The sequence below is a fragment of the Eretmochelys imbricata genome, chromosome 17 (genome assembly GCF_965152235.1).
Source record: "Eretmochelys imbricata isolate rEreImb1 chromosome 17, rEreImb1.hap1, whole genome shotgun sequence".
NCBI lineage: Eukaryota > Metazoa > Chordata > Testudines > Cheloniidae > Eretmochelys > Eretmochelys imbricata.
Window position 1 is genome coordinate 13,647,166 of NC_135588.1, and position 27,028 is coordinate 13,674,193.

The 27,028-nt window shown below is 42.3% G+C and overlaps 1 protein-coding gene across 1 annotated transcript in view; it reads right to left on the reverse strand.

The window, feature by feature from the left end:
- Nucleotides 1–1,210: 1,210 nt before the first annotated feature.
- The window catches only part of GALNT17 (polypeptide N-acetylgalactosaminyltransferase 17), a 283,023-nt gene continuing 257,205 nt past the window's right edge, over nt 1,211–27,028 (reverse strand). Inside the window, exons 7-11 of the mRNA XM_077836678.1 lie at nt 16,782–16,967; nt 13,596–13,733; nt 11,813–11,908; nt 2,110–2,277; nt 1,211–1,454 (exon numbers count right to left, since the gene is read on the reverse strand). Coding sequence (XP_077692804.1) covers nt 1,326–1,454; nt 2,110–2,277; nt 11,813–11,908; nt 13,596–13,733; nt 16,782–16,967 — 717 coding nt within the window. The 3' untranslated portion in view covers nt 1,211–1,325. The remainder of the gene's footprint in view (nt 1,455–2,109; nt 2,278–11,812; nt 11,909–13,595; nt 13,734–16,781; nt 16,968–27,028) is intronic.

The window sequence follows — 27,028 nt, forward strand, 5'->3', positions numbered from 1 at the left end:
CCCTGTCATTCAGTGCCAGCTTCTTGCAAACAGAATATAGGGGACACTTAGAGCACAGGGTTACATCCCTGACTCTTGTGGCTAACAGCCATTGTTGGACCTATCCTCCAGGAACTTATTTAATTCTTATTTGAACCCACTTATACTTTTGGCCTTCACAACATCCCCCGGCAACGAGTTCCACAGGTTGACTGCATTGTGTGAAGAAGTACTTCCTTATGTTTGTTTTAAACCTGCTGCTTATTAATTTCATTGGGTGACCCCCTGGTTCTTGTGTTATGAGAAGGGGTCAATAACACTTCCTCATTCACTTTCTCCACATCCTCCCTTAGTCGTCTCTTTCCTAAGCTGAGCAGTCTCTGTCTGTTTAATCTTTCCTCATATGCAAGCTGTTTTATACCCCTTATATTTTGTTGCCTTTCTTGGTACCTTTTCCACTTCTAATGTATCTTTTTTGAGATGGGGAGCAGAACTGGACACAGTATTCAAGAAGTGCGTGCACCAGGGATTTCTGTATTGGCATTATGATATTTACTGTCTTATTATCTATCCCTTCCTTAATGGTTCCTGACCTCCTGTTAGCTGTTTTGACTGCCCCAGTACACTGAACAGATGTTTTCAGAGAACTATCCATGATGATGCCAAAATCTCTTTCTTGAGTTGTAACAGCTACTTGAGACCCCATCATTTTGTATGTATAGTTGGTATCCTGCTGTTGGGAGAGGGAAATCAATGGGCTATTTGGAGATGCCTTTGAGACCTGTCACTTTAAAGCATGCCTGTTCCAGGATGAAGAAGGTGGTGGATAGGAGAGAAGAGACATTTAAAAACACCTAATGACTTTAACTCAGCTCACTTTAGGCTTCCAAACTTGGCAATCTTTTTCTGTTTTAGACAGACAAATGCTCTTGCTTGACAAGTGGGTTTGTCCAAGGTCTCTTAACTCTGGTCCTGGTATAAACCTTGATGGCCCTTGCTAAGAGCTTCAAGTCATTTGTGAAAGCAGCTCTTCCCCGTCAATAAACCATCCATAAGACTGCACAGGCTTCATTCCAGCAGAAATAAGTGATACCTTGAGAGCTCTTGCTAGACGAAACTAACAGTTCTGACCCAATTTCACCCAGTTGGAATCAGCTGTGAGAGACTAATAAACAATAAAAAAAACTCCACAAATGCCCACTTCCCCCAAGGTCCTCTCCTGATACCGTGAATAAAGCTCTGTTTTTATATTTATTTCCAAAGCTGTGAAAAGGATCCCTGTCTGATTGGACCAAGTCACTTGTGTTGTGAGTGAAGCTCTTCAGACTGCTCTGGCCCTTACACCTTTACTTGATGAAGTTTTTAATTGTCCATCTTTGTCCCGTGCAGCTGCGAAGAATTAGATCAATGCCGGACATTCCTTTGCTCTCCACTTCCAAGCAGCGCCCAGTCCCCTTATTCAGGATCGCACCATTCTAAAATCAAAGATATAGGTAAGAACTTTCTGTGTAGCCAACAGGTGACTGCATGCCATCACTGGGACAGGGACTATGTCTTCCTCTGGACCTGGTAGTGCTTAACACTTGGTGGGCGGGCACTAAGGCAAACTAAGAAATAATGTCCATTAAAATAATCCATGAAATCCTTCAGCCCTCAGTGCATATATCCCTGCCACTTCAGCTAACTGAGAAAATCTGTAATCTGCAAGTAGCATGGTCTTAACCTCTGTGTGAGGGAGACATGATCACACACATTTAGCCAATATATTACACACTCCCGACATAGACAAAGGCAATTTTCAGTCTCTGAGGTCTGCCTGATCCTATTCTGGGATGCCATTTTGTGACGAATCTATGGCTGCATGGCGTGAATATTGATTTCTGGGCCTTATGCACCAGCAGTACAAGACTTAGGAAGAAGGAGAAACATCTTTAATCTCACCAACGTTAAATTGTTCTTAGGCTGAGCAATTTCTGTGAGAGTAAAAGTAGCAAAGGGGGCACGAAAACATCTCCTCTCGCAGCATGTTGGCTCGTAGCCCCTACCTCTGAAGAAATGCTTCCTCCTTGCTATAAAGAAGAGGCATAGGTAAAGGGAGGAGAAGCAGGCGAAAGCCCCAGCCTCACAAACCTGTATGAAATTCCAGCGTTTATGGAGGCTGCTCTTGACCTTTTCACAATCAAGGAGCTGAGGGAGCCGGCTTTTCATGTTATCCACCAGGCAGCGGGTATCTGGCAAGAGAGTCGTGGTCCCAAGGGCCCCTAAGTGAAGGAATCCCTCCTTGGTGTAGCGGGCAAGCTGAGGGGATGGGAGGAAAAAGACTGTTAGCGTTTCTCGAATGTCATTAGAGAAGAGATGCAGAGGGGACTGAGCTAGTGAGTACAGGAGATGGGCATGACATGCAAAAGCCTGTACTCAGGAGATTTCTAGCTCAGTTTTGCAGACACATGCAGATGACCGGGGGTGGGGGGTTGTTTGATACCTAAATACCTTTATGGATCTGAGCTTTAATAACTAACAACCCCCTGGGGGGGGATCCTTTGGCCTTTATTTGGTGTTGATACTATCCTAGTCGTGGTTTTAGACTGTAGCCAGTTTGGGTCATGCTGGACCATTCTATTGATTCTGAGATGCTTAGCTGTGGGTTCTTCTTCTGACAACTAAATGCCTTGTCGGTGTGTCCAGAGCAGCCCTCCAGCTATGCTAGGCATAGTTAGAAAATAGCAGCCAATAGGTAAGGCTAGCCAAGTGAAGGATTTGATTTGTGATCACGTCCCTCACGAACTGATCCAATCTTAGATCCCCCATATTGTTCACCATATGTGTGTACAGCTATAGATGATATAAAAGCCTCCTGGTGTGACCATTTCCAACACACTAGAGTATCCGTCAGTATCCTGCTAATGCATAACTGTATATCTCGCTTCCCCCATGCACCCTGAAAATTCTGTCTGTTCTGGAGGAAATGTTGAATGATAGCACCAGAGGAAGGCATCAGAGCTGTCTTGTCCTCAGCCATGGAAAGAGTGAAGTCTTGCTACTGGTCAGAAATTAGCTATAGGAAGACAACTGCCCCCCTCACGTCCCTTCCTGTTGTTTATTGTCCAACGATCTGCATTGTTGTTTAAGAAAAGGCTGATATTTGCGAAGTTTAAAAAAAAATATTTCCCTAGACGTATTTAAATTCACAGAGTGAAAAGAGATGAATGACAGCAGCCTGCCTTTTATAATTCAGGGGAAAGATATACACAGCTGCTTATTTAAATTATGAATCAATCTATTATCCAGCAGACAAATGAGAAGTATTCAGCACATTAATTAACTGAATATATCTGTGACCCAGATGCTTAAAGAGAGGCAGTAAATCACACTGGGAGTTGTGGTTATCTTTGTTGGAATAATTAAACATCCAAAATCAAGTTAAAAACGATGTAAAGGGGTTTGACTTGAACCAATAAAAGCAGATCCCGATGATTAAGGTATTTGTTTCTAATTTCATCTTTACTTCACTATGTTGGATTTAGACATACAAGCACATTGCTCTGGGTTGGCGTGCATGATTGCGTCTCTAGAGGCTTGTGACTATAACAGCATGCTATTTATCAACAGCTCATCGACTCCTTCAGATCATTTGGCAGCGTTGTGGTGTGTTTGGTGCTGAAGTTCCCAGGTTCGCTCTCCAGCTGGGACAAAGGGGGCTGGATTCTGACTAGAACTGGCTGAGAACAGGAGAGGGCTATGCAATGCCAAGCCGCCACTGCTGTATGATTCCTTAAGAACATTATACTAGTGTCGTAAATCTAAGCAAGACCTAAGCTATAACTCACAACAAAACCCACTGTCCCCCACCGTTCTGCCCACCATGCTCTCCTTGCACTGAAGAAAGCTCTGATACAGTAAAACACATGACCCTTTAGCTGTAACATCGTGATCAAACTTCCCCTGACTGTGCATTGACAAGTTCTTTTTCCCTGTGGTTTTGGCCAGAGCCCTCAGTTGTGTTAGGGTTGGGTCTGTGGAACAGGAGGGAGCGCCTTCTAGAGGTTAATTCAGCACCATATACATCAGGACTGCTGGGGTCTATTCCCAACTCTGCCACTGACTCATTGAATGGGCCCTGGGCAAGACACTTAACCTCTCTGTGCCTCAGTTTATTCATTTGCAAAACAGGTATAATGCTCACCTGCATCACAGAAGCTTAATTACTTCAACTCTGCAAAGTGTGATGAGACTGTCTGGCAACAGGGCTACCATATGAACAAAGCAATAGAATTACTCTAAGAGCAAATCAAGTATTGCAGAATGGTGAAATTCTGGATTATCTGTTTTTATTGGCGCTGATGTTTCTGTTTCAAATCCTCAGCAGTGAAATTCTTGACTGACAGTTTGTGTTTTAGTAAAGCAACCAAACTGAATTAGTATTTGAACAGTAGCTCACAAATTTTTCAAGGACTAAAAAAATCCATCTGCAAGCGTATGCATGCAGTGCAAGTATTTTTCTTTATGCCGCTTTTAAAACCTTAGTGACCACGTATACAATTATTGTATTAGGCATCTTTTCTTTCATTATGTTTGGCAGCTTCTCTTTAGCCTGTTGGCCTAGTGCCCACAAGGCAATAAAATTTCTGTGCTTAGATGTTATCTCCTTTTGAGGTGGGAAAAGCAACTAGAGCAAAAATCAGATCAGGTCCTGAAGGCAAGGGACAATGGGAAAATGAAATAATCTGAGGAACAAACATGGATCTTATGAGAAATCGATCACAATGGATATATTACATGTGCAACCTATTTGGTATAATAGCCAGATAAATAAAGCCCAGATTGTATTTCTGGATTGACTTCAGCGTATTGCATACTATTTGATCTACCTCACTGTCAACCAAAACAGAGCTTGCAATTGCTTTACTCTTCAGTCTTTTTCATCAGCTCAAAGCGGAGGACAGTTATTCCTGGAAAGTATCACTGCTGGAAAAGGCTGTTTCGGAGAGTTAACGTTGTGCACGTGCATTGATGAGTTAAATAAGTTTAAGGGTGTGATTTTCAAATAAGCTCCAGTGATTGAGGAGTACAAATCCCCTTGTGTTCTGAATGAAGGATGCATGAAAGGTGTGATGTTTTGGTTCTAAAGTTAGGGCCACTATTGTTGAAGTTGCAGTTTTGGTGCCCTCAACTGAAGTAACGTACTCTGCCTTCAGCGTAGAGGTGTGGGTAGGGGGGAAGGAGACAAGTGTATATGGGCAAACTGGGGGGAGGGGATGCAGGACCTAAAATCTATTTTATAACTAACTACATGGCAAGTTGGCAGCAGGGTCCTTTAGCTTGCAACAGGGGTTGGACACCCTCTGCCTTCCTCCAATCCCCACAGCAAGGTGCGGGGGGCCTGACTCCTGTAGTCCCAAAGCCAGCTGTGGCTCCAAGACCCCTGGAGGCATTGTAGGGGGCTGGCACCACCAGGGCTCCCTTGTCCCAGCCCTCTGCTCTTCCCAGGCCCCATTCACCTGCAGAAGTGGAAGATGAAGGCCCTGTGGTCATGCAGGAGCTGTGTTGCTTCGGGGGCCTGGCCCACACCAGCTGGCAGAGAGGAACCATTCAAGGCCATGGCCACATGCAGGTGGCAGCAGAGCTTGCCCCTGAGCCAGGGCAGCAAGTCCCCCAGGGAACCTGGCAGCAACTTGCATGCAGAGCCTAGGCCTGACTCTCACAGGGAGCCTGGCCCCATTCCCCATCTCATCTGCCTCCACCACTGCCCCTCCTCCTCCCCCCGGACTATATGCACCAGCCCACATTTCAACAAGGAGGTTGCATAGAAGTCATGGGGAGTGTGGGAAGTTACACTTTCCACAGATCAAAATGGCAGGGTGTGAGATGTTACTTCTAATGGATGTACTCTACACTGCTAACTTCTACAGGCCACGTTGTTCATATTCTTGAATGGGTCCCCCACTGGCAAGGACTGACCATGTTGCAGAGGAGTATGGACATCTCTAGGGATTGGGGAAAAGGAGAGGAAGCAAAGCCATAGGAATTACCATATAGACCTCTATGAGTAGGTCTACACTGCAGTACAGACCCAAGTGAGACCCAGGCTTGTGGACTTGGTGTTTCTAAGCTAGTGCTCGAGCATCTATACAGCACTGAAAGCCTGGGTTTCAAATTGCTGAACCCGAGTCTCTCAGTCATGTTCATGTGACCCTTCTGACTTGAGGCCATGGCTTGACCTGCGTTCACATTGTAAAACAGAGCTTGGACTGGCGTCTCAGTGGGATTTTGGGGGCACTGATCAACCCCCTCAGCAGTGTCTGAGAATTTAGGTCCTGAGTGTACGCTGACCTGAGTGAGACTGATCAGTGTGGATAGAAGGAGGGCTTGAACTCAGACCTGAGCCTGCATTTAGCATGCAGTACAGACCTACCCTATCAGGCCACTAGGATTTGAGGAGTTCTAGAAAGGGGGAGAGAGAGAGAGAGAGAGAAACAGGGGAAAAGGGAAGGAATCCAAGAGGAACCCTTAAGAAAACCAACAACGATCTAGTGACCAAACCGTTAAAGGAAATTAATATGGAGTGACACTGCCTCAGGCTCACTGCTGACTTTGGATAAGGTTGAACATGTCCACAAGTAGCCCCATGAGACTGTACCTCTCAGCAAATGCTCACCAATGTAAGGGTTGCACAACCTAACCCTCAGATTAATAAGTGAGGATGTGCTAAGAGCCTGGCCCTAGAACCTCCAAGTATCACTATTCTAAATCTCTTTCCAATCCAGAAGGGGATGGTATAACCATACCTCTGTTCAAAGGGGGTGGCAGCTGCCTGTGTTTTTAAGAGGGAAGGAGGGGGTAAAGTAAAGATTACATAATTTAGCTAACCTGTAGCTTCTGCAAATTTGAACAGTTGGGTAAGCCTCACACTCTACAAATGCACTGTTGCATCATTCAGTTTGATCTCCTCATTTGTAAACCTGACATTAACAATATACACTCTTTGATTACTATTTCTGGCTGATTGCTCCTCGGTGATGGAAGAAAGTTAATTAGACTTCTTTGGACCTGGGAAATAAGTCGTGATGATGTTCCTTGACTATCAAAAAATAATATAGAGTTGTTTAGCTTTTTCTGCAGAGGCCAGCTTCTCAACTAGCCACAATACATAAAAGAGTACAGTATTTTCTTTTTTAAACAACTCAATCTAAATGCTACTTGTCCCCCAGTGATACACCATTCTTCTGGATTATTTCAGTATTAGTGGCTTTGTCCCAGGGTCCTGCTGCTTAACAAGTTTGTTTGAGGAAAACATTTTATCCTATAATTAAAGGGAAGGAAGGCACTGCTGGATGGACATTATCTTGTTTTATAGTGCCTTCTATTATGCCAATATATCACCACAGTTCTGTCACTCCAATGACATTACTGTAATACATCATCAAAAATACTTTGCAGTAATGATATATCACTTAAAAGATGCAGCTAACAGAAAGTGAGTCCAAGAACAGATTCAATTTAATTACAGGATAAAGGGATTCTTCATCATTCACTCTTGGTGATGAATTAACCTAGAAATGAATGAAAGCCTTATATGAAAGAAGAGAGGAAGGAACGCTAAAGGGAAGATAAACAGAGGAAACAACAAAAAGGGAGACAAATGTGGCCATAGAGATACTTTGAGCAAAAGCAAAAAAATCTTATCGGCAATACAAGCTGTACTATGCGTCTGACCGCAAGGCTCTGAAGCCAGATTGCATTTTACCAGAACACCAAAATCACTGAGCAGACATATCTATCTAATGCTTTGGCTTGTAAATGTTTGCTTTATGTGCCCAAATGCCATTCTCTTTTTTTGAGCAGCTGGGCATACCATTAGATGCCCACATTAATTGGGGATCATTGTTTCTTTCATGGTTTGGAGAGGAAAGGAACAACGTGGATCAGAAAGAAAAATCTGCTTTGAGCTGGTTTCCTTGAGCCTGCCAGTCAAACAAACAGTAATGCAACATTTTAATGCAGATCACCACACAGGAAAAGAAAACATCATTACGTTTAATAAATAAAAAAAACAACAACCCCGTGGAAGGAAGAAATAACCTGCTTTTAGTCATTCATCTCAAAGTCCAAGGTTAGCAGGCAGTATCAGTTTAGTTTCTCATAGTCAGAAACTTAAAGGCATAAGCTTCCGTCTACAAAGTGCAATATGCAGTTTGTGCATAATTTGTTATTAAATGGCACATTCACAACAGTGGCTAAGTTATACTTAGTAAAGAGAGCTACATCATTGGATGATCTAGTTTATCCTTCCCTTTGTACAAAGAATAGGATATCCATCTTCGCCTTAAGGCTTAACTGTGAATTGATCCCATGCTAGGTACAGGTGGCCCTACAAAAGTTTTCAGTTCAGCTTCAGTGCGAGCTAGTATCTCATCACGGAGATGTTGTATCCCATCACTATTCTACCCTGGTGAACCTTCAAAGGTCAGGCTGGAAATATTTTGAGGATGGCTCTCTTAGGGCATTTCTGGCACATGGGCAAATGTTCCAGCCGAAGGCCAGAAGGGAAGACTACTTGTATCTGAACACATCAGAGCCCCTGAGATTAACCAGGGCCTTTACAGCAAGGGAGGCTTCTATTTATATGGCCCCTTTCATCATACTGTCCAATCGCTGCATAACCTTGAATATATTTATCTTCCCAAGACCCCTTTGAGGTAGCTCAGTGCTGCTATCCCAATTTTACAGATGGGGAGCTGAGGAGGGGGAGAGAGACTAAGTGATTTGCCCAAGGTCACATCTGAAATCTGTTCTGGAGCTGGGACTTGAACTCAAGTCCCCCCAAGTCCTAGGTTAGTGCCCTAACTCGAGTACCACCTCTATGGTAATAGTGTTGGCGAACCAGGTGCCCTGAAAGGTGAGCTGAGCAGCTGAGCCCATTGCTGGTCACACCACGAGGGCCAATATCAGGCCCATTCTTTGGGCAAGTTACCAGTCACTGGATCAAGTCTACCTGACACCAGGGCCTTTCTGTAAACTTGAATGCTACCATAATCATCTCCCCTTTCATAAAATGGGAACAACAATACCTCCTTTGTAAAGAGCTTTATTATGGACAGATGGGAAAAATACTATAAAAGAGCTTGATTATTATATGCAAGTGCTACCACAAGCGGGAGGAAGAGAGACCATTTTCAAACATGACTTTGACAAACATCTCTGGTAGTCTATCCTACCACTGCTAAAGCTACAGTATGGAGCCAGAGCATGGCTGGAATCAGTTAAATAGGCCGGAACAGCCTTTTGCTCAGCCAGAAAACTAATGCTTTAGCTGCAAATCTTTTCAGTGAATTAATTACCTCAAACAAGTTTAGGAACCTTTTGGTCTCGCAGGAGACCTTTTTGCCCCCCCTCGCACTCCTTTCTGGTGTATGTGAGAAATTGATTTCCTTAGGCAAGCTTCTTATTATGCAAATATCTGGTGAGCACTTACTGTGATGGTCTTTATTGTGTTAGATTTCAGAGTTTTGATCTTAATGAATGCAATTGCAGCCCTGAGCGCTCTCATGTAACACTGATGGAAGAAACAGCAGAATAAACCTTAGAGCCTCCCTTTCTCACAACTTCTAATGAGAACCTCATTGGCCAGAGAATAGAGATGCTGGCTTACAGAACAACTGGGACCAGGAATTAAGACTTCACCCTGAGTCCTTGTGGGATGCTTATGCACTTTTTTTTTTTTTTTTTTTGAAGGAGGCTTGATAGGGAACTTACTTTGTAGGTTGAGTGAACTTGTCAAACAGTGGCAGTTTATAAAGGCACCTTGGAGCTCAGATTCTATTCTGCATAGTTTTTTATACCCCCTTATTCCTGTCATATCGGAATGCTTTTCAGTGATGCATTAATCAAGGTGTCATGTGTGGCTAATTTTGTTGCTCATCCTCTGCCCAGGGCAAGAACTGTGTGGCAGTGTAGTGCTTTGCTTGGGTAGAGTTGTTTTTAAATCTACCATTAGAAGACATGGTCATGTATAGGGTGATATACATGATGCTGTCCATCTGGAAGACAGAGGGAATCAAAAAACTAAAACCAACATAGTAGAGCAAGGGAAATAATAATATACATCACATGCAATAAAGCTCCCAGAGCCTCTGGAAGGATAGTCAGTCCTTCCTCTCCAAAAAACCCCACTCAAAGGCAGATGGCTTGCCTTCTAATAAATAGAACTCTACCTGGATGTTAAATATGCCTAGATAGGGTGGATCTTGGCACACTTATGGTCCAGGAAAAGTTTTTCTAGCAAAAGGCAAATGATGTAATCCCTTCAGTTCAGATGTTGAGCCAGAGGCGGTAGGGTGAGTAATGCCTGACCTGATCGTTCAGTGCTATGCACAAATTTTTAGTAAGGTAAAAAGGGAAGCAACAGAAAAGAGAATTATGACAGATGAGATGCTGGCAGGTTTGCCTTCCCAATTCTAGCTGTAGCCAGTATCTACTGGTGCATTCATTCTCTGAGCACATTGACTGTGGAACATGTGATCTGTATCCTTTCCACCTCACCTCTCACTTGATTATGCTCATATAACGATGGGTAAATCTCAAGCACTTCAGGAGGCTGAAGTTTGATACACACCCAAAAACTTGGATCTTTAGCTAAATTATCTGAAAAACCTCTTGGGTATATATATAGAGATTGGGCTGCAGATCCCATGAGAACAAGCTCCAACAGACCCTGGGTTTGGTCAGGCAGGAATTTCATGATTTCTGGTGTCTCCTGCTTTTGGTCAAGCAGGAAAAAAATGAAACAAGTGGCCTATTGTATTATGGCTCTTTTACTTCCAGAAGTATCATGAACTTGCTTAGGACTCTTCATTCATATCCCACCTCAAAATGCCCTTCTTCCATGGAGATGAAGGAAGGTGATGACTACCTGGCACATGTGACCAGGACTGTGATCCCCGGTTAAGAGGAAGCACAAAAGTAGACACACAGGTCAGAATGAGAGAAGGATGCAAAGTGACAAAGGAGCCTTGGCAAGTTATTCTTGGAGGCTTGCAGATCTTGGAAGCACAGCATAATCCCCCAGTTTTAAAGATGGATGCAATGGCACTGTTTGTGCCGTACCTGTTCTATGGCAAAACATAGGATTTCCAACTCCAAGGCTGTCCAGCCAGGACTATTCAAGTGTAGTGAATTTACTAGGTTTCTTTTTAAAGTATCGAAGGATAAAATTATATCACAGGCTAAGGTAAGCCATCATATCACAAATGCACACCATGACAACAACAAAAGTTAGGGAACTGATCTTTAGCCCAGAAGGTGATTTGAATTAAGACAATGGTCCAAAGAGTCTTTTGGTTGGCCCATACTTTCTTGGGCAAGTAAGAGGTGTCCTACAAGCATGAGGCTAAGGTCTAGTAAGGCTTCATCTTAAGTCCTTACCTAGTTGAAAAAAAAAAAAAAAACAACAACACACATTCTAGTTATGTCATCAGAAAAAAAATCCCACCACCGTTTGCTTTGTTTTCCCAGGGGTCTCTGTCTTGCTGGCATATGAACAGAAAAATAAAATGCCTTAAAATGTGTTGCATGAGGCATGTTCGATTTTGCCGATTGGCTATTTGCTTCACCTAGCTCTCTCAAGATTACGGTAATTTAATTTAGAAAACTGCTCTAAGTAAATGGAAAAAAAACATACCCCCCCGCCCTCTTCATTCTTAACAGGAAGACCAGCCTTGTCATTTGAAAGTCTAAACGGATCAGACCCCACCTCACGTCTTTATTATGCTTTGCAGCAATCTCGGCCGATTCTCTGTTATTTGTGCACACTGTACGACAGAAAATAAATCCTAACCTGAGGTCCCCAGCCGTGGCACGGATACAGTATTGCTGTGTGGTTCTCCTGCGGACCCTGGTCAAGACATACCTCTTTCGCTTTGTTGTTACGAAGCTGTAGAAACAAACATTGCATATTTACGTATCTGTCCCTTACAGGAGGGAAGACTGGAACTCATGATCGCAGTGAAGTCCCTGGCCTTTAGTGTTATGGAAAAGAAGATGCTTTACACATCGTTGGCAATAGGTTTGTGTGCTGCATACGCGATAGTTTTAATAACTTGCATTTATACAATAGCAACCACTAAAAACTATTGTTTACTGACAGTTGCAATGATTTCAGTTGCCTCTGTATTTAGGATATGAGACATGTGTGGTGATATGTTTTCAAGTCTTCCACGGTATGGTGTGGGGGTCAGGGTAGCACTCTTTATTCCTTATGCTGAAGTGCTCTAGAAGCCCTGAAATAAAATTCAGGGTGTCTTATGTGGGTGCAATGATGGAGTGTGGGGGAAAAAGGACACCAGGAACCCTTTTCATGCTACCATGAGAGAGCAGGATGGGATCCAGGCCTAGCGATTAGGCAAAAGTCCCAACTCCTTTGCCCAGGGGCCCAGAGGATGCAGTCAGCCATCTTGGATACATGGTCAGAGCACTCTGCTCTTGTGCCCATGTTGCAGTTGGCAGCAAGCACTGGCAACACCCCTTTTCGGAAGAGTAATAGAGGGCATAGGGGTCAATGCAGTGCTTCTTGTGGGCAAGACTGCAGAGTGTTTATAGCTTTTAAATCATCCAGATCATAATGCTCACCTAAGCTGTGGCTGTGAGTGAAACTGGTGCAGTCTTGCCATTAGCCAGGCATTTTTAAGGAACTTAGGAGAAGGGTGGTAACGGAGAGGTGGGAAATGATGTACGCATATGCTACTGGCCTGAGGGGGGGGTCGGGGGGGGGAAGAAGAGAAATTGAGGAAACTGAAAAGAGCTTTTAAGGTCAAGGAGAAGCTTGCACATACTAATACAGACATCGTGTTAAATTTATACTGTAAAGTGAATGAAGTGTTGAGACATGAGTCAAGCAATGAGATTTGCTCATGTAGTCATTTGTTCTCCAGAATCTCCCCATATAGACCAAGTGAAGTTATAACACACACTAAAAATTCCTGTCTGTTTTCTGCTTAAAAGACATAACATTGGTGTGGGACATGTTCTTGGGATTCATGACCAGCTGGGATCCCTGGGCAGTTTTGGCAACTCTGCCCAGGCAGTCACTATTCCATGGGAAACGAACTGCAACGGATCATTATTACTTAATTACTGTGAATAGCTGTTTTTATAATTCTCATGTGATCCCAATGCCAGTCAATACTGAATTCCATCTCTTTACATGGCACAAAGGTATGGCTTTGGGGCAAAGGATTACACCCTATAGAGCACATATGTCCAGGCCCCTGCAAACTGGCAAAAGTTAGGTCAAGTGTAAGTTAAGAAATTACTACAATAGGACAGCACATTCCAAAAAATATTTTTACACACACACACTTATCCAATGGAGTTAGAAGGGACCATGCACAGTATTGTGGTAACTATTTACATTTTAGAGTATGTATGGGACCCCAAAATTGGGAATGAACCTAAAGCTCAAAACATTACAGGGAACGGTGAACAGATTCTAAAATGCAGCTCTTCAAGTTCATCTTGAAAGGGGTTTCTGATTAGATACACATTGGCATGCTCATGTGTCATTTCTTTATACAGTACGATACTTATCGGTGTGCGTTAAGAACATGCTTTGTCTTAATTACCTCCCCATAGGCAATAGTATTATTGTATCTCCTCATTTCTGGGTAAACATGGTCCAGGTACCACTGGAAATTCTTACACTTTAAGCTTTTTCTTAATGCTTTTCTCTCCGAGACATCCCCAATGTCAATGCCAGGATTCTGAAAAAGACAGACACACGCAGCACCTTAGGTAAGAGTTTATTCTTGCCATGTTATTTAAGGGATTGGATTTCCTTGAGTTTTGATATGGTTGCTGAACAGCTTGAAGATTTCCAAGCGCCGCTCTACATACAGGTGAACTATGCTATTTTCAACCCCCCACCCCATCCATTTCTAAAAAAACCCTTGTCCAAGCAGGTTAATAGAAAGGCAAGTACCTCATAGCCACAAACAGGAAGAAATATACATTTTAAAAAAAAGTGTTTAAAATCATTCTTTCAATTGTCAACACCTCAGTACTCGACAGATTGAGGTGAAGTGGGCAGGAATTCAGAGAAGACAAATAAGATTTAGGAAGCTGGAAGAACTGATTAAGAGACTATTAAAGTCAGTGGGCTTTGGATCAGTGCCCAAAGTGTTCAGAAGAACTTAGTTCCTATTTAGGCACCCAAGTAAGAGTCCGTCTTTCCAAAAGAGCTCAGTGACCAACGTGCTGATAATCTGGCCATAGGTTATTAGAGTGGGAGGGACTGAGTGTTGAGCTCTCGTGAAAATCTGGCCCCAGTTGTGAAGGCTGTATGCTTAAAAAGCTGTCCCTCCTAAAAGAATGAAATTTGTGAAACTTTGCTAACAGATGGCTGAAGAGCGAGCATGTTTAGGAAGGTGTAAAAGAGACTCAGGGCATCATGGGGGAGAAAAAAACCAAGAGTAATAGAATAAAATTATGGAGACAATTAAATTTAGGTTGAACCTCAGGAAAACCTCCTGACAATTTCAACTATTATACTTGAAATAGTCTCCCAAGGGAAACAGTAGAAGCCCCATTACTTGTGTTGATTTGAAAATGAGTAAAGCTATTGTATATGTCCCAATGTGAACAATCCTACAGTGGCCAGGAAAAATGACTCAGATTATTCCCATCTTTAACTTCTTTAAGTAATTTCAAGAACTAGAGTAATAGTTTGGTCTGAGAAATTAGAGGCATGATACAACCATCCTTATTCCTTTGAACAGAAGTCTTTTATACTTTTGTATTTTCAAAGTTCATTAGATTCAGTCAGGAAAGCAATTTTCTAGGACAACACTTGTAATGATCTTCTAAGGAATTGTTCACTCTGCTTTTCAGAAGAGAGCATTATAAAATGGTACCAATAAGTAAAACTAAATATGATTCAATTTAGTATAAAATCTGGATGAAGTGAGCTGGGATGATGTGCTAAGCAGGCCCATAAACCAGTCAGACTGAAATATTCAGAGCATGGTGTTTTACACTGAGCAAACATGTTCCACATTTTATATAAAAACAAAAAGAAGGGGTCAATACATATTTGCACTGAGGAAGTTTTGTAATGGTTATGAACAAGGTACTTTAAAATTAAACCCTCACAGGGTGACTAATAATGCCCATAGAAAATTCCTGAACCATTTGAAAAGAAGACTCAGCTGCTCTTTTAAGACCATTTCTAGTGAGATTCCCTCTGCTCCTTAAGCATAGAGCCCTATTGCCCTCAAAGCTTGGGATCTAATTTTCTACTCTCCCTGGTGTGCTCCTAAAACCAAAACCACTCAACCCAAATGCAAGCCCCCCAAAGAAACTTTTATTCACTTGCCTCTTACACAGAAAGGTCTAAGGCTTGGGTCTGAGCCCACTCAACTTGCTTAGAACTCTATCCCAAGTTAGGCAGGAATGACTGCAGATACAGCCTAAGAAAAGCCAGAAAGCAGTCAGACTCCTGATATCTTTCCTTTCTTCATCACAGGCACTTGGAGTACTCACAACACTCAGATCATATAAGCCCCAGCTCATCTGTTTCACAACAGCATTTTAATTAGAGACCATCTGCAGTCCCCAGCACGTTAAATCAGGAAACCCTTTCAGAAGGTTAGTACCTAATCAACTGCACTGAGGAAATACTCTTTGTTCTCTGACAAAGAACAAAGGCTATGTTACTGCGTGTCCAAATGCCAGTAAATCTCCTCAGACTTAACCTTTCTTCAGACTACAGTCTGTAAACTGGCCCACAAAGGCAGACACTTATGCCTGTGCAAAGTCCTGCTGAAGTTAACGGAGTTCTGCACAGAAGCAGAGGTTGACCCACACAGATCAGATTGCAGGAATGTAGCCTTTGTGAGTAACAAAATTGCTGCAAAGCAGAGTTTCGGAAGCTCCTGGCTTCTAGCTTCTGCAGGGAAGCCAAAGGAAGTTGTCACAAGAAAGGATTTAACTAAGAAGTTTTTGCTAAAACTCAGTGTTCAAGCATTTATGTGAAATAAACATAGCCACCAAGGATATCACAATGTATTGTACTATTTAGAGCAGCTACACAAACACTAATCTGTTGGAATTGGAGCCCATTTCATGAATAGCTGTTCCATTGTCTTGGATGCTTGTGTATCTAAGGCATCTGTAAACATGGTTTCTAAATGCTGTTTGTCTCTAAACTGTAAGGTCTTCAGGGCAGAGACCCTGCTTAGCCTATGTTTGTGAAGCACTGTGTTCAAGGCTGGGAACTTGGATTAGAAATGGTTTTTCCAATAATTTTTGTAGAATACATTCTCAACAGAATGAGCTTGGGCTACAAGTTGGAGAATTTACAATGGTGTTACTATGGAAGTGATGGTTTCCTGTTACTATGGGTCTGTGGAGCAAGGCATGCAATGTACATTCACCACATGAAACAGTGTGTTAAAAAGACATTTACTGACTGTGCAGAAAGATTTGATCATTTGCTATCTTTAATCCCACAGAAAGACTAAATTTACTGGGTAACGTCAGTGATATAAATACACAACAAATATGAATTGAAGCATGAGGCAAATAAATTGCGTGTTTAATCTTCAGAAACAACAAGCCAGACCCTCAGCTGGTGTTAATCGGCATAGCTCCACGGACTCCTATGTCCTCCAGTAATAGCTCCGTTGACTTTGCTGGAGGGTATGTTTATTTACACCATCAGTACCATGATGCAAAAAGACAGCTATGTACTGTTTATTTAAGATCTTAAAAAGATAAGAGTAAGACTACATGAACTGAGGGAAAGGCTGTACCTCCAGTGGCAAGTTCCACGCAATGTAAACGTGAGACTTGTAATCGTCCATCCACACTTCGGCCACTCGCAAAGCATTCCGCTTGGTGTAGAAACCAATGTTATTGTTGTAGGGCTTCTTCTTGCGTTCAATGTGAGCGACTCTGGAGCATGGCAGGACTTCCATGCTGCCACCACACAGCCACACCTGAAACAGACCAGAATAAGACATGCAACACATTGGTTTAAGGACTGAGTTTTCAGATCAGAATCCAGCACGTCAATCTCTGCTGCTCTCAGAGTTCAATCATCCAAAAATGGAAGAGAAGGAGAAAGAAGGGCTGTTTCTCTCCCCCTCCACTCCCCCACCCCATGAACTACCACAGTCTGTTGACCAGCGTGGATGGCAGTGTCGTCTGATAAACTGAAAAGGCTCTGTAATACCTTGGAGCCCAATCCTTGCAAACACTATCAGCGTAGTGCTTACCACTGTAAATCCTAATTAGACTACCCATCGTAGCAAGCAGTCTGTAGGGAGAAATCTGGGCCCTATTTAAAATCAATGGCAAAACTCATAATGGACTTCAGTGGGGCCAAGATTTTGCACTACATTTGGTAAGTGCCTGCAGGATTGGGCCCTTAGTTTACATGGCTGTTACTCTTGACCAATAGAGTGTACACACCACTTTTTATTCAAGTCATAGTGGTGTGTGACATATCAGCATTATTGATGCTGTCAACGGCACCAGAGGTCTGGAAAGGGCCCAATCCAAGCTCACTGACTTCAACTGGAGACTTTCCATTGGTTTGGATCAGGCCTTGAATTCAATTCTTAGCCATGTCCAAACCTGGGAATCTGTTGGGAAGGAAGCAAAGCCCTAAGCCTTTTCCACAGCTGTAAGTGCCTACGGCATTCTGGGTGACCAATGGAATATCGGCAATGTTTGAATCTACAAGAAAGGTAACTCAGTGAAACAGATTGTAGGGACAGATTTCTCTAGGAAACATTTGCTCATGCTTCCCCCGCCCTGCCTAGGGTGACCAGATGTCCCAATTTTATAGGGACAGTCCCGATTTTTGTTTTTTTTTGTTTTTTTTTAAAATATAGGCTCTTATTACTCCCCACCCCGTCCCAATTTCACACTTGCTGTCTGGTCACCCTACCCCCACCTAATGGTTTAAACTTCTTTAAATCACAGTTTATATTTTATTACAATAACTTCAAGTCTTTTCTCTCACACAGAAATGGACTGAGGCATACAACACACAATATATTCTTCCCAGAAACCTTTATGTAAAGTCTTAGCATACCTGTACTCTACAATCCCTGCTTTTTCCCCCCCATTGTTTTTCTCCATCTTAAATTGATAACGGATCATACCCAGGGCTCTAGGCACTGGACAGTTATGGCACAAACACATGACAGGGATGCCTAATGATCATGGTTGGGCCTATTTTGTGGTGTTATTCATTAATGTTTTGCATAATTATTACAGCACCCACAGTTTGATATTATTTCCACGCCCACCACTTTTTATTCCATCTGTGTTCTCCAATTTACATTGGCCTCTTTCTGTATGGCTCTAGATAGCGCTGGGATACCAGTTGCGCCATGCCAGCCCTGCTGGGTCAGATTCTGATCTCCATTACTCTGCAGTAAAAATCGAGATTAATTGCATTGGCCCAAAAGGCACACGATTCTAGGAGACATACAAAAAGAGCATATATGTGTATCCATTCAGAACTCTATGGCTACACAGAGGTGGCCCTTAAGAGCTCACCACTTGCATCTAGGAGATATTACAGTAAGCTGCTCTAGGAGTTATTCCCTTGCACTTTCCCACGTTAATAATGCCCAAACTGAAAATAAATATTTAGTTATCCAAGGCAATTAGCCAGTTTTTAAGAACCTCTGCTGTTTATTCAAATGGATAGGTTCAAACGCCTGTTTTCATGCACAAACGCGGAACTACAGTGAGCAAGTGCGCATCTTCCAGGAACACCCTGTAGCTAGTGCTGTACCTTCCTTGCTCTCAGCAGCACATACACCCTATGTATTATTTGTATTCCAGAAGTTCCCAGGAGCCCAATGCACATATTAGGGTCCCACTGTGCTAGGTGCTGCACAAAACAACCCCCCCAACACACCCCAAATATACCCTGATCCTGAGGTTTGCCCTTGACTTCAACCACCACCAAAACAAAGACAGAATTCAGAATTGTGTCACTTTTCATGCATCTGAGCATCCCTGCGAGCATATTTTATTTCAGAACCACCACATTTCAGTGTTTCCAAAAGGAAATATTATGGGATTTCAATTTCAAGACAAATTTTCAGATTTTGGCTTTTCATCCTGATTGAGGACAGAGAATAATTCTGACAACATGAAAGTGTTCACAGAACTAAAATTCTTTTCCCCAAACACTGCTACTTAGTAGGCTTGGGATGCAACTGTTATGGTCTTGTGTTTTACTCACAATCACAAACTTTTCATAGGGGACAAAAAGTTTGTTTCAGGAATAAATGTACAAAAAAATGCACAAACATATGGTAGTAAACTAAGGGATAATGTCTCAGGTATCATTTGAAGGGCACTGTTGCGTGTATGTGTGCACGCAAGTCTGTTGCAGTAAGATCAATAAGGTTTAATTTTAAAAAGGAATTATAATATGGATGACCATGCGCTATGCACAAATAGATCAAGCGGTCATAATAAAATAAATAAAAATTGACACATCTCTACCAGATATTTCTTACCTGATGAGAACGGTAGCAGAGAGAAATAATTCCAATGTGATTTAAAACCAAAATTTGTTTAACTACTTGTATTTTTATAGAACTTTTCATCCTAGAAACACTTGTATCTAAGTCTTACCAAACTCCTGTGAAGTAGGCAAATATTATTAGTCTTCCCATCTGAACAATGAGGACAAGGCACAGAGCAGCTGTCACTTGTACTTGCTCACACAAAGCCAGATTGGGTTTCTCTTACTGACACTGGTGGGTAGCGAAGTGGCCGCACTGAAGTGGCCCAGAGGGACTAGGCAGGGAATAGAATCCAAGTGTCTTGCCTTCCCTTCTTGTACACTAAGCATTAGATATACTTCTTTCAGTAAGTTCAAATTGATCTATTTCATGCATATCTATACCCTGTTTACAAAGGACTAACAGTAACTTACTTTGAACATGGAGTTTCCATATAGGTGTTATTGGAGCAAAGAGAACAATATCTGGACATCTTCCTACTGAGAAGTACAGGACTAACCTTCCAATTAAGCCATCTTCCCAATGATCCCAAAAGCCACTTAATGTGGGTCTTAAAGTGACGCAAGTGCTTGAAATGCCATAAGCCTTTAACGCACATTAGTACTTAAAGCCACCTATATGTTGCTGTGTCTTAACCTGCCTTAAGTCTTTAGACAGCTTTGCACATGTAATTGAGAAGTTCATTGGAAAGGGCTGTGTTTCATTTACTCTTCACTTATAACCCTGTTGAGTGTCTCTCAGTTAAGCTTTCAAATAATGGGGATGGTCCCCAGGGAACCAGTTTAAGTGGATTTCCCAGTTAAGTGTATAGAAATCTAGATCATAGCAAAAAAACCCTGTGCCACCATGAGGCATTGTTTGCTACAATAACTCATATTAACTAGTTAATGTGTCCCACACAGTTACATTGACTGTATGGAGGATTTTTCCATTCCTCACAGCTAACGTTTGATCCACTGAAAGGGAGAACATAAACCAAATCACAACACTTAGATCAATGAGGGGAAAAATCCACTTTTAAATTAAGTCATGTTTGGCCATTTAACTTGGCAGTGTCCATTGTACATATAGTTACAAAAGGAGCAAATTGTGTGTGTTAAAAATATGCATGCTTAGGATAGAATGCATGTTTCAAAAGTTTACTATGGTATATTTCCTGGTGGGAAAAAGAATCATGAAAGTCATTATTTTTCAGCATAAGACTCAAATATGCAACAGCTATTAGCCAACCATTCATCCATTCAGAAAGAAGTAAAACTGGATGCATCTCCCTCCACTAGTTGATAATGGTGACTATGTAACCTCTTGTCTGTCAAGCATAGAAAGCCAGGTCATGGGGATACTAGAATACATAAATAATTTTTTTGAACTAAGCTCTATAGAGCAAATCTCAAAGAAACAAATCAAAAAATAAATCTTTCACCCACAAACCTTTGAAATACACAACAAAAGAGTGGTGGGTGATGCATTTCCAATTATCTTCCAAACAAAAATTTATTGCCTTAGGAATTAATGAGAAGAATATATAATGATTTGTCTTGCATACTGACATTTACTAATGATGTTGAAATGATATCAGTGATCTCTTCTCTAGACATTTTTGTCATATGTGAGAAGGAAAAAAAGCAGGGGGGGGTCAATACATGAAGAACCAAGTTTGACATAATTTCACTAGTAAGGGGGCTATTTAACTTTCCCTTCCAATCACCCTTTTCAAGCAGGAAAACTTCACTGGTGTGGTAATAAATTCAGGAGCTTTTTGGCATCTCAGTTTCCTTGAGGCTATAGGTAGGCCATTGTGGAAGGCTAAAGTAGGAAGGAGAACTGATTCTGGACACTGCAATATGGAGTTAGGGTCTCCAGATTCATGGAGGCCACCTTCCTATCAAGTAAGCCATCTTACTCTGCAGGCCTGAGGTGCCAGGAATCAGGGGCTTGTTTCAACTCCCACGGGTTTCAGAAGGTGTTGGATCAAGCTTCAGGAAAAGCGTGTGTTATCCTGAGCACATAGACTGTAAGGGGGTGGGGGGAAGAAGAGAAAAACATACTGCCAGCAGTATGAGCAGGGAGGCACCAGCAGAGAAAACAGCTTGGGGGAAGAAGCCCACAAGCATGAAAGAAAAGGAGTACTTGTGGCACCTTAGAGACTAACCAATTTATTTGAGCATGAGCTTTCGTGAGCTACAGCTCACTTCATCGGATGCATACTGTGGAAACTGCAGAGGACACTATATACACAGAGACCATGAAACAATACCTCCTCCCACCCCACCCTCCTGCTGGTAATAGCTTATCTAAAGTGATCATCAAGTTGGGCCATTAGTGTCCTCTGCAGTTTCCACAGTATGCATCCGATGAAGTGAGCTGTAGCTCACGAAAGCTCATGCTCAAATAAATTGGTTAGTCTCTAAGGTGCCACAAGTACTCCTTTTCTTTTTGCAAATACAGACTAACACGGCTGTTACTCTGAAGCATGAAAGAATCACTCTATGGGAAATGTCAGGCAGGTTCTTTCCAGAGTTAAAATACTTGCACTATTGGTTGTGATGGGGTTTTTTTGTTTTTGTGTTATGCCAGACCTCAGCGTTTTTCAATGGAATTCATCCTGACAAGCAGGTAGTGTGCATCTGGGAAGGCTCCATGCAATCGTTCCAGTTTGCATTTTCAAAATAGGAGAGGCATTTTTACATTGCTCTTGCTGGAAAGGGAAGCCATTTGCATTTATTTCTCTCAAATGACAGCTAGGAATCATTCACTGCGCTTGTCAGTATCTTTATGTTTCAGGATATTCACATGAGTGTAAGGTCTATGCCCTCAGGACTGAGATGGGACTGGAAGATGAAGCACTCTGTAGCCTGTTAGAGAAAAAAAGACTGTGCTGTCTGATTGCCACCTGCTAAGATTACTGCACTCACTTTAATAGAAAGAGAATGGCTGATGACTTTAGGAAATGCGATATACAAATGGTGCGCGAGCGAGAGAGACCCAGGGAGATGTCAGGTTAACTAGACCACCTCATCTCTACAGCCACAGAAATATTTTTCACAGTGTTAAGAACAATTACCTTTCCTGTTCCCTTTGCCCTCAAAGAAATGCCGTAGCCATCAATTTGCTTTGCTACTGTCGGACAGCAGCAGCCATCACCCTAAAAGGAATGTTCTTTAAACAAAATGACCCTTCACAATCAGTCTAAGATCAAAATAACTTCAAGCAAAAAGCATAATCCAGGTCTAGTGATCAGGGCTGATCCTGCTCTTATGAAGTAGGTAAAACTCCAAGCTCAGTGGGAGCATCCCTCTGCACAAGCACTGGAGTACAGGGTTTGTACATCTTTTCAGTACTCTCTGCTAGATTGTGTGAACTCCCTGGACTGGGACTCTAATGCCTGTTCTGCCACTGATTCACCCTAGCTGAATCCCTGTACATTAATTTCCTCATCTGTAAAATGGGGCCAACGTGTGCTTTATTTACTAGCTAAGCTCATCCTTTGAGATCCATGAAGGAAGACGCACTGAAAGTGCAAGAGATTCTTACTGTTACAGATGCGGTCTTTGAGGAAAGAGACAGACAGGTTTGTTTTGCGCATATTATTGAAGTGATTTTATACTTTAATACACAACTTGTGTGGTATGTAGGTCAACTGAGCCCTAATCCTACAAAGCACGTGCTTTACTGCTCCTGTGCTTCAAGTTAAGCACATGCTCAAGTACTTTGCTGGATTGTGCCGAAGCATAAACGGCAATGTAACGCGGTCAGCACCTGTCTCTCGTGAGCACCCCCTTCCCTGGCCAATAATGCCTGAAATCACAGTTCTTTTGAGCAGGTCTTCAGTGACTCAGCCCTCTGAGTGAGCTGCATTCACAATCCCCCGTTCCAGGGTATACAGTCTCAGGTTCTTTCTCCAGCCTTGGTATGGGGCCATAGCTCTAAGGTTTCTTCCCAGATGCCCTGTCTTCAACAACCCAACCCAGGCTCATCTCTATACCTGCAGCTGGTGTCCTTTCAGCAGTCCTCCCTGGGCTCAATCTGCAACCAGACCCCATCTCAGTGCCCTTGCCAGGTTGTGGGCTCAGCCTGCCCACACTGACCTGTCTACAATCCTGCTGCTCAACCAGGCACCAGGTCCTCTTGGAGCTCCAGGAAGAAACTGAACTCTCTGCTCGCCTGCTTGCCTTTTATATGGCCCTTCTGACACCTGATTGGTCACTCCAGCAGCCCCTCCAATTGGTTGCTTCTCTGTGGCCACTCTGGCTGCCTGGAGGACTTCTCCTCTACACTGTTCTGGGGTGGGGTAACGCAGACCCATGAGGCCTCCAAGAGAGGGCCTGCACACCGAGTCCACCCCATCACAGGCAAGATGAAAAGGTGAGTGGTTTTGATTCTCTCAAACAATGATTTTATGGCAGACGGAAGGGGTATTTCCCCAGCCCTATCAAAAAAGTTAGGAAGTGAACTAATTAAAAGAGTCTAGCTTATAGAAACCAATCTCCCAAGCAATTCACAAGAAAACAATACTAGTTCTAACATGGGTAAAATCCTACTCCACCCCATTGACAGCCAGACCTGCTGTTGGGAGACAAAAAAACCACCCCATCCCTGCCAATATGGTGATGAGTGAAAAAGTTGTTCCCAGCCCTCCAAGGAAAATGGCAACTAGCATAATGCCCACAAGTAGGTCAAGAGAAGCCTGGTCTCAACACCAGGCAGACAAATCAAAAGTCAATTCCTTGGCTAGTTAGAAGTGTCTACAGAAGTGGAAATTAACGTAACTTTTGGAATGCTGGATTTGGAAACAAGAAACTGGGGGAATTTCCCAGAGATAAATAGGGGACAATACTAGGGCGGGGGGAGGAGGAAGGGAGAAGAAAATGGGACAGAAAACACTCCTTGTGGAAACATTGATGGAGCTTCACCCTGATTAGCTAATGAACTCTAACACCTGGGCTTGATAATGAGCTGGGTGAAATCTTTTTTGGCAAATAGATGTTTTGCCAAAAAAGTGCATTTAGGGGGTCTCTGAAATTATTTGCAAATTCAGGTTGAATTTCACGAATAGCTTTAATTGATTTTTTTTAAAGTCAAAACATGTCATTTTGACTGGACTTAGAAACAGCATTTCATTTTTTCATTTGGCCAATATTTAAAATAACATGAATCAAAATGAAAAAAGTCTAAGAGTTTCTTTTCAAGTCAACTGAAATGTTTTGTTTGATTCTAAATGAACTTTTGAGTTTTTCAAGTCAATGAAAATTTTTGGAAACGTTGGTTCCGATTTGAACTAAATTTTATTTTATTTAAAAACCAAAAAAAACCCCCAACCTTTTGGTTTGGCTCCTGAAGAAAAAAAAAAAAAAAAAAAAAAAATCCATTATGTACTCAGTTCTGGTTGTTAAGCGGAGGGGAGGTAGGGTGGATGGGGGAGAGAAATACTCTCTGGACTTAACAGTGGAAGAGTCAGAAAAGGCCTCCCTTTCTAAAGATGTAGATTTTCTTCTCTTTGCTGTAATTAAGCTAAGGAAAGCCTGTCTCACTGGGCTTTAGTCAAATATACTGATATGTAAGCCATTTCTTTTAATCAGATTCTCTGTTTTCAAAACAAATCCTGTTTTTTAAGAAGGGTGCTAGCGGGTTGGTATTGTGCAGAGATTTCCCTGGAAAATGCAAAGCCCTTCAACCTCCACGGAAAAGCAGAGAAGGCAAAAGGTGGGATCTGAGGCCTGAGCCTCTATGCCTATTCTTAGTCAAACATGTGTCCCTCGCCAAGTGAGAGGTGTTGCAAAGGCTATGCCAGGCACATGCTCAGGGTGAAGTATAAGGCCCAAAACAGAGACATGAGTTGTGTGACAGGGATTATTAATTTTTATTTAATGTTTCTGAAAGGTGCCAGATTGAAAACCTGGATGAAAGGGCTTTTGTTTATCTATAACAAAAGTACAGGATGGGCAATGGTAGTGTCAGATTCAGCCAACTCATACCAAACTAGTATGCCTCAAATCCTCACTTGAAGGGGCCATTTAAAGGGCTGGCAGGGGGGAAAAAGGGTAATATACTAAACAGACACAAAATAATATATTCTTGTGATGCTTTCCCGCTTCTCTCCCCTATCCTTAAGCTGCGTGCTCTATGGGGCTGGAGACTTATATTATGGGTCTCTTCTGGTGCCATGTAAACAACAGTAATGCCCATATAATTCTTGGTCTTACTGATGAGACTACCATATTAAAGCCATCTGTGGTGGCCATTTGATGTAACCACCTATCCAGTAGGAACTGGATTGGGACCAGCAACTCCCTATACAAAGCCCACAGTATTTTAATATAAAGTATATTTTATCGCTGAAACTGTGCAAGGAATATAACCAGCTTAACATTTGACATACTGGAGAATATTACAACAAAACTTTTTAGGTCTATGCATTCTACAGTTGGTGGAGCTGAAGCAATTATTGCTCTGTGCCACCCCCTGTCCAATCAGAATGATACATACACTTGGTAATTGGGTTTGTACAAAATTAAGAATTAATGTTGTGTTTCTCCAACAATCCCCAAAACAAGCAGTTTTAAAAAGTGCACCAGTGCCAGCTACCACGTGCATTGATTTGACTGCATCAGCAAAAGATAAAATATTAAAGAATGACCTTTGGCGGAAGTCTATATTTAAGAGACTCCCAATCGCAGATACACTGCACTAGTTGCTATGATGAATTTCTGTACTCTCAGCTCTGAAAAAACTATAGAAAAAGAACGTACCACTTCTTAACCCCTTTGGGGTTGATACTTAAATTGTTACACAGTTAAACTACTGGCATCTAGAACAACTGCATGATCAGACCAGAATTTTGTAATCTTAACTCTAACAGTTTATCCCTCTTTTACATTAGACTATTTCTAAGCAGGCATCTTGGGGAGGTATCAAATTTATCTAACCTGAAGATATAAACTAAATTCAGCCTGAAACCGGAATCCCAAATCCTGCCTGAAACCTAAACTGCAACCAAAAACCCATCTCCTCAGCACATCTCTAGCCTTGGCCACACAGTAACGTAGTGTGCAGCAAGCCATGGTATGAATGTGCAACGTGCTAGCCAGCTGCACACTAAGGCTACGTCTACACTATGAGCCAGTGGTGTGACTCCCAGCTTGAGTACACATAGTGCTGTTCAAAGGTCTCATTGAGCTATCGTGAGTATGTGAAAGACACTGTGGACATTTTAGTATATGGTAGGGTGGCCAACATGACCACTTAGCGTATGGCACATAAGTGTGCTGTAGATCTACATCCTGGCTTGCTGTGCACTAACTAGTTAGACAAGCCCACTACTATATGGCCAAGTTCTATGATCCTTGAATGAGCAAAACTATATTTGTGTGCATAAGTTATTCCTAGCTATTGTGATATAAAATCTACCACAGATATGCACAGTACTTAAATTCCCCAACACATTGAGTTTACATGACCAGTCTCGTCATCATAACAAGGACCTTATTATGTTTTAACAGTAC